Consider the following 12,472-nt stretch of genomic DNA (forward strand, 5'->3'; position numbering starts at 1 on the left):
TATCTACACTCAAGTTTTAGACTGGAGTCCCCTTGCCTCCAAATCTGCACACTGGGTAGTAGCACTTTTACTTATCATTTCAGAGGTTTGTGGTTTAAACCAAACGGCTACCCTAGTTAATTCTACTGGTGCATTCAACAAAATAAAATGCGCCATCTGCTTCACTGTGAATTATCGAGGTCTGGTAACCTTATTTGAAAATAGAATGCCATGTGTACTGGCATCGCGGTTCAAATGTGAAAATTACCTGCAAAATTATTTTTTGGGGGAAGGTAAATCGTAAAAAAAATAACATAACCCGCAACTGTGAAAATGCTGCATTTTTTTAAAAAGCGCCTTCACAATATTTTTGTGCTTAAAGAGCAGTGATTAGACGGTTTGATTTTTATAGAGGTTGTGTTAATGCAACGTACTCGATACCCATGCATTGCAATGTATCACATAGACCTGACAAGTGGGCGGAGAGGGGTCTGCTGTTCACAGCTTGTTGTTCTTTTTCCTCCATAAATTTTTCATACGCCACGTCAATCGTGTTGGCAGCAGCCCTCATCTTCGTCCTGACTGCACTCGTGTTGCTCATAGTTTACTTCAACATGAAGCAGAAGGGGTTGACTTTTAAAAGTATGTTGAAGCGATCCGGTAAGTGGTAATGTTCTGTGCTTAATCCAAAGATCCCATCCTGGTATTGGGGCTGAAATTATACATGTGGCAAAATGTATTTTACTCATTATATGTGAATTAAGATGTGTGGAGAAATCACGTCTTGGCACAAGCCGCCTCTGAATGCTTTCTGCAGACACCACTGCACAGAATAATGAAAATGAGTTGCATCCCTTTTGAAAGCTTGGCTTCGGTGTCATTTGAAATAGTCCCGAGGAGAGTGTTTCTGCTGGTGACAGTCACCTCTGCCATGCCTCCACTCATCCAACAATATTTCATACTCGCGTAAAGTCGTGTTGGACAGGACGCTCAATTGAAGCGTCATCGTTACTTAGATGTGTGCTTACCGCTCTTGTCACAAAAAGAGTAAGTGGAAAATGATCGTGGTCCCGAGGGCATCGAGATAGGAGTTGGACTGATTCAAAACGATCGCAAAACTGTCTGTTCATGGTCTTTCGCCGGAGGTGATGACATCTTCATCTTGGCTATGAAATTCTGCAACTTTACATTCCAGTTAATACCTGTCCAATTTTAAAATTATAGGAAACATTTATAGGTTCTCCTTGACTCTAATATCACCATGTTTAGTATTCTGTGTCGAATAATAGAACAGTTTTTAGTTTTGGACCGATAAGAAAATGATACAACCGCATCGACTGTGCTATGAATCAGTGATTAACTTATTTCATCGGATTTATTTCAGACACTTCTCATGCAAATAATGAGAATGATGAAAATCTACGGCTGGTTCTTGTCATGCAAAATGAACACGAGGTGACACGTGAAGTTCAGGTAAACTCAACGCAGCATGGTTACATGATGACCCTACTCTACAATGTTTCAGTGTGTAAGCGTGTATACCAGTACACTGAAGACTTCATCCCACATACACATAAATAATTGTAACCGTGTCTTCTCCACACGCTACAGAAGAGCAATGATAGCAGCGATACAATGCAACTCATCCAAGAGAACAAAGAAAATCTCAAGGCCTGGATCGGAGTGGATCCCTCGCCCTTCCTGGAGCATCTCAACAGCCTCAATTTGATCCCTCGGCACGTTCACCAAGCGGCCGTCATCAAGGGTGGAGAGGAGAGTGTTGAGCTCGTACTGGACCACTGCATCAGCCAGGGAGAGGCGGGCTGTGAGAAGCTGTGGGATGCCCTCTACTTTGTGAGGAAGCAATACGTGCAGCTGTGGAAGTGGATTCAGAAACACGGTACGACCCACGTAAACACACCAGTGTATTGATATTGAATGCCTTTTGTTAGAAAAACCATGCATATCTTCTGTAAGGCTTTCCAACACGAGTTCGTCCTCGGGAAAGTAATTAGCCACATTTCGATTTAAAGCTTTCGTGACTGCAGGGATTCATATTCTTGGTTCTTTCGGTAAAGTCACGTAGAAGGGAAGTAATAAAATAATAAAAATAAAACATAATAAAATAAGTCTCACGACGTTTCGGCCACAACGCAAGCAGCCGTCCTCAGGTGAAGAATGAAACACCACCAAGCTTGGAGCGTATATTTAAGCTGGGTTGGAGGGGGGGAGGTGGGAAGAAGAGTGCCTAGACAAAATAATTTGCATATCAAGAGGAATTTAGCATATGGAAAATGCGTAGGAGGTGGGCGGGGGGGTTTCAAATTAATATTATGCCCGTGCATTATGCAGGATTAGCAGCATCAAAGGGAGGGGGAAGGGGGTAGCATTAACAAAGGAAAGGAATGTTAATAGTATGTAGCTGCAGTTGCTAAACAACCACGTAAAAAACTAAAGTATAAACTACATAAACAACTAAAGTATAAACTACATAGCATCATCAGTATACTTACTATACTCTACAATAAGCTGAGTTACTAACAGTAAGTAATACATTACAATTGTACGTCGTAAAAATTATATAATATGCTTCCATCTAAACTTTGTTCTCTTACATCACACGAGTCTACACCGTACTATATACTGCCATAGATAAACCCAACATTAAATTATATACTGTATTGCTATAAACCACCCTATACCTTATTCATTTTAATATAACACTATGTATTATTCTACCCACCCTAATGTGTATCACACTGCTATATGTTTACTATACAATTACGATACTATATATTACTTTGTACATTGTATTAAGCATATAAATGTTATACTATTTGTTATTATACACTGTACCATTGACCGTCGTGTCAATGGGTGAGTCGTGGGGGGGGAAACTTGCAGCGGAGCAAAGAATCCATTCCTTGCGGAGAATACAATGCCAGGGAGTGGAACGCGGTCTGAAAGTCACCGTAAACGTGAACACAATCAGTTAAGATCCGAAATGATTTATTACATCCTTCCAATGTTTGCTAAGCCAGAATCCATCTTCTCGGTTGAAATTGTCTCTGTGTTTGTATATGTGGATCGCCTCATGAACGAATCTCTCATGATAGCCAGATGGCTTGCAGAGAACCTCTGTCTTGGAGAAGTCAATGTCTTGTGAGCCCACTGAGTTGTAACAGTGGTCTGCCACGGCTGAGGTGTTTGTCCTACCGTGTTTCAGGTCTGATTTATGTTCACGGATGCGGTCCGAGACATGTCGTTTGGTTTCTCCAATGTAACTGCTACCACAGAGGCAACCTAGTTTGTAGACGCCAGGGTACTGTATGTCTGGAACCACATCTTTTACACACGGGACCAGATCACGGATTTTATGTACTGTGTTGAATCGGACCTGGATCTTGTGTATAATCAGGATTTTGGAGATCTTTTTTGTGACCCCAGCAATGTAGGGTAAGGTGATGGTTTTGAAAGGCTCCTCAACAGGATCCTTCTTGATGGTTGGAGTGATGGCTTTGCGGATTGTGTAGTCGGAGTAACGACATGTCTCGGACCGCATCCGTGAACATAAATCAGACCTGAAACACGGTAGGACAAACACCTCAGCCGTGGCAGACCACTGTTACAACTCAGTGGGCTCACAAGACATTGACTTCTCCAAGACAGAGGTTCTCTGCAAGCCATCTGGCTATCATGAGAGATTCGTTCATGAGGCGATCCACATATACAAACACAGAGACAATTTCAACCGAGAAGATGGATTCTGGCTTAGCAAACATTGGAAGGACGTAATAAATCATTTCGGATCTTAACTGATTGTGTTCACGTTTACAGGTGACTTTCAGACCGCGTTCCACTCACTGGCATTGTATTCTCCGCAGGGAATGGATTCTTTGCTCCGCTGCAAGTTTCCCCCCACGACTCACCCATTGACACGACGGTCAATGGTACAGTGTATAATAACAAATAGTATAACATTTATATGCTTAATACAATGTACAAAGTAATATATAGTATCGTAATTGTATAGTAAACATATAGCAGTGTGATACACATTAGGGTGGGTAGAATAATACATAGTGTTATATTAAAATGAATAAGGTATAGGGTGGTTTATAGCAATATAGTATATAATTTATTGTTGGGTTTGTCTATGGCAATATATAGTACGGTGTAGACTCGTGTGATGTAAGAGAACAACGTTTAGATGGAAGCATATTATATAATTTTTACGACGTAGAATTGTAATGTATTACTTACTGTTAGTAACTCAGCTTATTGTAGAGTATAGTAAGTATACTGATGATGCTATGTAGTTTATACTTTAGTTGTTTATGTAGTTTATACTTTAGTTTTTTACGTGGTTGTTTAGCAACTGCAGCTACATACTATTAACATTCCTTTCCTTTGTTAATGCTACCCTCCTTCCCCCTCCCTTTGATGCTGCTAATCCTGCATAATGCACGGGCATAATATTAATTTGAAACCCCCCCGCCCACCTCCTACGCATTTTCCATATGCTAAATTCCTCTTGATATGCAAATTATTTTGTCTAGGCACTCTTCTTCCCACCTCCCCCCCTCCAACCCAGCTTAAATATACGCTCCAAGCTTGGTGGTGTTTCATTCTTCACCTGAGGACGGCTGCTTGCGTTGTGGCCGAAACGTCGTGATAATTATTTTATTATGTTTTATTTGTATTATTTTATTACTTCCCTTCTACGTGACTTTACCGAAAGAACCAAGAAGATAATTAGCCACAATGACGCTAATGTTTAAAGCCGCACAGGAATGATGTCATGCTGTGTGTGACTGAACGACTTCACGTTACACTTGACTGTTTAAGTACCAATATGAACCTACATATGTTATACGTTGTACCTTGATTCCAGAAGCAAAATCGAGGCCTAATTTGATAGCAAATCAATTAAATCTGTGTAAAACGATACTTGTGAAATTCATATGAACCTCTGTTGACTGCAGGCGAGGCATTGAGGGCCATTCGAGATAAGGAGTCCGATCTGAAGCTGTGGATTGCCAGAGACCCCAAGCATATTTTGCTGCAGCTGATGAGTCGTGGACGGATCCCAAACGAGCTCTTCACCAAGGCCAAGGGCATCCGGGATGGTGCAGAGTGCGCAGAGCTGCTGCTCAACTACTTCATAGAGAGAGGGAACGACGACTGCCTCAAGCTGCTCATTGCTCTGCAGGCTGTGCAGGACGAGTATTCTGGACTCAAGAAGTGGCTGGGAGGCCTTGGTAACAAAACAATAAATTAATAATAAACATTTAATTTCAGACAATCCAAATTTGTCGTATTAACCGGCCATAATTTATTATCGTGACATGTCCTGCGCATGTGCACTTAATTAACAAAAAATGTTTTATAACCCATGCACTGTCGTTTTGTTTTTCTACACAATTGGAAACCGTGCACTTGTCCATGCTTTGTTGCACCCTCTTGCAATGCAGTGTCCACGTGTTTGATCCGTATATCATAGCAGGTAATGTGCGCTGATTAAAACTTTCTTCTTCAGGCTCATTGGTTACGTTACATTTAATTGAAAATAGGGTTTTTCCCTTTTTTTCTGGCAACAAAACTGAAACCTTTTTTTACAAGAAATTATGTCTGCATTAACCACAATACTTGTGGTCAAAATGCAAACAAAAACACACTGATAATATATGCATTGTCCTTGAAACTGATTGGTCCATACCAGAGACACCTTTCTTTTGAGCCTAGTCTCAATTGGTGCTAGACCAGACGATGCCACAAGTATTGTGGTTAATGCAGACATGATTCATTGTAAAAAGGTTTTAGTTTTGTTGCCAGAAAAAGGAGAAAACCCCTATTCTCATATTTTGGTACTGGCAAAGGATGTCTAATGATGTAGTTACATTTCATTATTTGGTTAAATTTTCCAAAAGCATTCCAACCTGCTCTCATCCACCTTTGAATGCTGGAACGGTGCCAATTGCTGCTGCGTTTCTCCCGTTTTGTGGTGCCGCAGACTTCCTCCGGAGACTCTCCAACAAGTCCCCCGTGGTTCTGAACAAGTACAACGACTTTGTCCTCCGGGACAAAATCCGCTTCAAGACGAGGGAGCTGCTCATGGCACTGCGCGACGACCTGACGCCTCTGCTCTCCCAACTGCAGATCAGGAACATACTCACCGACAACTGTGTGCGGGTATGTCCACTAAGATCATCGTCATCATAATCACGTATCACATAATAAATAAGTACGTTTGGTATTTGGCCCGGGATTGGTTGACATTGAGCAATCTCAATAAGGTCCATGTCGATGTTAGGGTTAGACAAGCTGAAATAAGTGCAGAGAGTACGAACAGATATACGAAGCACAATTTCACAGAGCACTACACATAGGTCGTTGCACCCATTGGTAGTGGCACACGTGATCTTATAATTATAACGTTTCTAAGACGACCATTACCATATTTTCCCGCATATAATCCGTGGGGTATACCACTTTTTACAAACACCGACAACACTGTGCGGGTATGTCCGCTAAGATCATCATGATAATCACGTATCACATAATAAATAAGTACCTTTGTTATTTGGCCAGTGTTTTGGCTCAAATGATACCACGAAAGCACGACGGATATACTTTCTATGCTGTACAAAGCATTTCCATCATGAATCTGCTGCGGGATTGGTGGACAGTGAGCATTCGCAATGAGTTCCATGTCGATCTGCCTTAGACAAGCTGAAATAAGTGCCGAGAGCACAGACGAAGAACCACAATTTAACGGAGCATTAAACATAATTCTAGATGTGAAGCTTTCGTGACTGCAAGGATTCATACTCTTAGGTTTTTTCGGTAAAGTCACGTAGGTAAAAATAAATAATTAAAATAAAATAATAGAAATAATAATAGAAATACAAATTATAAATCACGACGTGACCAAAAAGATCTCCAAAATTCTAAACAAACATAAGATCCAAGTCCGATTCAGTACAGTACATAAAATCCGTGATCTAATTCCATCTGTGAAGGATGCTGGGTGGGTGGTAGAAAGAGATGGAAGGAATGCTGAGGTGAATACTTTTATTGTTGGATTTGTCTCCCAAGTTTTAGGGAACCCTTCAATGAATGTGGCCAGTATTCGATAGGGGTAAGTCCCGAATAGGAATACAACCTTATCTGGAAGTGTTGCTCATGTTGGATCATCTTTACAAGAGTTATCGATTGTGGTGCATAGTCGCACACCAAGTCACACTTTGTCATAAACGCTGCTTTACAACGGAAATACAATGGTTCTGGAGTGTTGTAGGCAAGTGGCTCTGAAGAATCGCCATCGCTATAGAAACGTCCTTCCGCTAATAAGCATTGCATCTTGTGCTCGTGTGTTCACCCTGCAGGCCGTGAAAGAAATGCAAGCTCGGCAAGGCAGCGAGAAGGCGACACAGCACATGGTGGAGTTGGTGATGGCGAGGGGACGACCCAGGGTGAAGCAATTCTGGGAGGCGCTTTGGGACCTCAGGGAAAGTTACCCAGACCTGGAGAACGTCTTTGAGAAGTTTTAATGGATGGAACCGGAAAGAGAGGGAAAACTGACAGCGACTTTGACTTGACATCACGAAATTGGCGCCAGAAAGATGTGGCCACTACGTGAGCATATTGACACAACAACACAGGGAGAGGAAAGTGGAAACAAATGACGAAACGTGCAGTGAACCACCACCTATGAATATGGGGATATCTGCCCTATGGATCGTGATGATGAATGGATATGGGGTGGGGGGAGTAGTTGTGGTCCAGTGGTTAGTGCACTGACCATATCACGGTGGCTAGGATATGTTAATTACCCCGCCTCGTATACAGGACAGGAGGTCGTGGCTTCGATCGCGACCCAGACGCTTGCTGTTTATTTGGAGTTTGCAACATCTCTCTCCCCGTGGTCACATGGATTTTTATCCAAGTCCTCCGCTTTTTCCTTCCACATGAAGAATCAATGTGATGCGTTAATGGTATTTGGCTGCTTTAAAATTCCACGTGACACTTCGTTGAGCTTTCATTTCGGATAGCCATGTCGCTTCTGAAAAATAGCTACTATATAGCTCATTGGGCCTTTACTTGTAAAATAACAAAAAAATGTTGATCATTTATGAACATAACTCATCTGTCTGCTTCTTCCTTGGCACCACTCCACTTTGCAATTCCCTCCCATCGTGTCTTGTTTCCCCCAAGTTTTTGTAACAACCCTTGCCCAATTCAAGAAAGGTATTGTCCATTGACAGCCATGCAGAGGAATGTGCATGGTTGTCGTGTGGGGTGTTTAGTGAACGAGACCGGATTAATCGGTCCTATTCATTAAGATTACTATCATTCATCTTTGGTTCATTTAAGTTATGGTCGGCTTATTTTAACTTTGTTTTATTATTTAATAAATAGCATCACGATATAATTTTAAAAATATATTTAATCACAGGCCAAGCAAGATGTATTCACTTGCTTTAGATCGCTGCCACTTCCAGAGCAGACCACTTTGCCAGGCTTCCTCACTGCCAGGCCAGGGATGCCTGATATGGCCATGGTCGCCATTTTAAAAAAATGGCCACGAGTTATCAGCCCCGAAAAACATTCGTAGAAGATTACAATTCTTGCTCGATTAGTCATCATTATTGATGTCATCACTTTGCTCTATTCGTCATCGTCAGTGATGTCATCACCTTGCTCTATATTCATATTCATCGGTGATGACATCACCTTACTGGATTCATCATAGAGTAAGGCGATGAGGTGAGATGACGGTCACCCCCGACAATGCAGGCTATCTGCCTACCATCAATGCTCCAGCGACACAAATGTCTACTGTCAACAAGGTTCTTAACCAGTCACTGAGCGTCATGAAGTACTTAAGCCTGACACAAATAGTTTGCCTATTTGACCAAGCCGTGTATGCCAAGGCTGTCGACATCACATGGAGACACTGTGACAAGTTCCATGATATCATCGTCAGGCTTGGGGTATTCCACACCATCTGCACACTGCTGGCAAGAATAGGAAAGCGTTTCTAAGATGCTGGACTCCGAGATCTCTGCATTGAGTCTGGCATGATCGCAGAAGGCTCCATTGCTGGTGTTATGGATTACCGCAAGCACAACAGAGCAGTGCGACTTCACAAGGTCCTATATGAGGCTTTAATGTGACTGACATGGAATGGTTTCCTGTCCTGGTTGGAAGCAACTGACATTAGCGACATGTTCCACCGGTATGACACACTGAGGAACATTGACAACCTTGGGAAAGAAGTCTCACAAGCCGCTTTGAACGAGGTCCTCGAGAACAGCTCATGTACACGCATCACGGAACTGTTTGAAGTCTACCGTGAGTTCCTCAGAGGTGGAAACGGCAGCCTCTCGACCTTCTGGATGCCGTATTTGGACATGGTTGAAATATTGTTGGGGCTCATCCTAGCATCCAGAGAGGGAGACTGGATGCTACACTTGGCAAGCATCCGAGCAATGATCCCATGGGGCTTCGCTTATGCGAGAATTAATATTGCACGCTACCTCCCCTACTACTACTACGACTAGATGTCTCAGCTACCCATCACACCCAGATGTGTACACAAAATTAATGGAAGGAGGCTTCTCAGTTCAACTGAACTCCACCAATACTTTTGGCCGAATCCCTGTTGACCAAGCTATAGAAGAAACGGTGAACAAAGACACCCAGACAGCTGGAGGGACAAAGGGATTCAGCTTGAAGCCAGGAGCCGTGACTAAATATTACCTAACAGCTGAGTACAGAAGCATGTACCTCAGACAGCTGAGAGACCTGACAGGTCAAGGCAGGTCCAAACTGTCCCATCCAGATCTATAGTGTCCAAGGATCAAGAGAGATGAAACAGATGTCTAGTCTCTCATTGACCTCATGGAGAATAGCTGGATCAATCTTATGTCCCCTGATGAGACAGATCTGGTTAGCCTCTCCACTGGCACCATGGCTCTACCTGATGTGACCAGGGATTTCTTGAGAGCTCTTGAGATAGGAGAAGACGCCTACCAGGTATTCAATCAACCAAGGTTAGATGAGGACCCACAATCTGTGAAGTTCCACGACAAGATGACCAAGCAAAGTCTGAAGACATTCTCCAAAATCAGTACAAAAACGGCACGTGGAAAGAAAGCACAGGATGTTGCTCTGAAGGCAGATAGAAACCTGTTCAGCCACATGAACCTGGTGGCTGAAAGCAGGAAGGTGAATATGAAGGATGTCCTTGCCCACCCACTGGGCCCACTGCCACGGGCACTGGCAAATGCTGATGGTCCCTACGAAAAACAAACAAGGCTGCACTTGCCAGAGAGCTTGAAAAGAATGTGTCTCCTGCAGAAGGCATCCCAACCCCATCTACTTCCATCATTGATGGGATGAGCCTGGTCCAAAAAATGAATGGCAACAACAAACCTTTGCACAGGTGGCAGAGCCAGCCTTGACCCAGGTCCTCCACGAGGGGCACAGATTTAGAGGATTTATGTGTTTTACATCTACCGACAGACTTCGATCAAATATGCTGAACGACTGAACCGGAGTGCAGACACCACTCTCCAGTACAAGAACCTTGCAGGAGGACACCACGTCCAGCAGTGGAGAAAATTCCTGTGCAGTCCCTCCAACAAGACCAGTCCCATCAAGTTTATGGTGGAAGAGTGGAAACTTCCACGATACAGAGATGCTGTATGGCAAGGTGTTGTACATGACCTGTGAGGAAACCTGCTACAAGTTGACAGAATATGAGTGTGAGGAAGAAGCAGAGCTGCACTCTACGCATGAAAGAAGCTGACACCTGTCTGCTGCTGCATGCATTGCATGCAGCTTAATGTGGTCTCAAAGACAGTATTATCACAGCTGAGGACACTGATGTCATGGTTCTTTGTCTTGACTTCTAGAAGGACATCACCTGTCCCATCTGCCAGAAGTGTGGGAGACAGAACCGCACATGGTTTGTGGATATCAGCAAATTGGCAAGGTCACTTGGAGACAGTATCTGTGACAGCCTAATTGGCTCACACGTCTTCACAGGCTGCGATAGTCAGTGCATTCGCCGGTCGAGGGAAGCTGAATGCCCTGAAGATGGTGAGAAAGGACACTTCCTGCCAATATACTTTTAGTCGACGGGGGCAGTCATGGAATGTGAGTGTTGAGCTGTTCCAGAAATTGAGCAGTTCACCTGTCGCATTTATGTTGCTAACAGCAGCACTGGTGAGGTGAACGAACTGTGCTACCAGCTCTTCTGCACCAAAAGGGTAGAAGTCGCGTCCAGCCAGCTGCCACCATGTAGTCTTGTGGAGGCTGTCCCTTCATGCATGTTCAACGAGCCAACTATCAGGCAGCAATCTGGAAGTGCTGCCTGCAGGCTAACCCTGTGGTGCAAAGCACTACCGAGTATGGATGGACAGACGATGATGGCAAGCTGGCCATTTACTGGATGTGCTCCCCACTTGCACTAGATGTGGTCTTGGAACTGCTAGCATGCAAGTGTGTGCGTTCATGCAAAATTCCAAGCTGCACGTGCCTGTCGAATGGACTGACATGTGCAGGTTACCCACCTGCAGTAACCAAAACTGCAGGATGATCCAGAACCTGACTTTGAACTCGGGGAGTCAGATGACAAGATAGACGAGCAGTTTGATGAGTGACACAAGGTGGTGATTTTGATGGTATTACTGTGGTAGTAGTAGTATACATTGATGCACAGTGTGGTGATTCTGGACTTGGTTACCCCTGTTAGCACCATCTAACTACTCACAGAGATTGATAACAATAATGTAACCTTCACATATACCCATCACTAATGATATATATGGGATTACATGTATCATTGACTAAGTATATAAGAATGTAAATGTTTATAATATCCAAGTAGATCCTTACCTCACTATTGTATTCCTTATTATCCTGTGTTTTAATTGTGTATTTAAGCCAATAAAGACCCGTTTGTGACCTAACTGGCTTTGGTCTATGTAGTTTTTCAGTAATAATGCCCGTCTCATCGTTCCGGACACCTTTCATAGGGTATGGGTATAAAAGGCATGGTAACTACAACTAAGTTGCCACTCCGCAAAGGTTATCATATCAGAATGTGTCCCACACACATGGAGGATTACAAAAATAATTACTAGACTTTGCCACCTCAGGTGGTACCAATAAGTGATTGTTTTGGTCTGGGCCCATGGACTATCTGGGCTCTGACCAACGTTAGCCAGCTTCCAAAGCCCTGATTCACTGACCCGTAGAGTTCAAACTGTGCCATTTGTAAGGCAGGCGCATGAAGGTTACAGCCCAATGACTTCCCTTGGTTGAAGTTCCACTGCAGTGGCCGTCTCATTGTTACATTGCCTTCCTGTCTACCCCTTTTTTGTGCCCCTACCTTATTACAGACCAATTCAGACCTTATTGGTCACCCCGTGCCCTTAAAAGTCAACGTTGATCCTACAAAGTCCCATCACAAGGGAGAAAC

At 43.4% G+C, this 12,472-nt stretch overlaps 1 protein-coding gene across 1 annotated transcript; it reads left to right on the top strand.

The window, feature by feature from the left end:
* Positions 1-1,370: 1,370 nt before the first annotated feature.
* On the top strand, positions 1,371-11,917 carry LOC133359402 (uncharacterized). The gene is made up of 5 exons (XM_061577812.1): positions 1,371-1,452; positions 1,591-1,879; positions 4,965-5,240; positions 5,993-6,171; positions 7,368-11,917. The coding sequence occupies exons 1-5, from the start codon at positions 1,417-1,419 to the stop codon at positions 7,530-7,532; spliced, it is 945 nt and encodes a 314-aa protein (XP_061433796.1). The 5' UTR covers positions 1,371-1,416; the 3' UTR covers positions 7,533-11,917.
* The last annotated feature ends 555 nt before the right edge of the window (positions 11,918-12,472 follow it).

The sequence above is a fragment of the Lethenteron reissneri genome, chromosome 65, assembly GCF_015708825.2.
Source record: "Lethenteron reissneri isolate LAM-NWPU_2019-01 chromosome 65, ASM1570882v1, whole genome shotgun sequence".
Lineage (NCBI taxonomy): Eukaryota > Metazoa > Chordata > Hyperoartia > Petromyzontiformes > Petromyzontidae > Lethenteron > Lethenteron reissneri.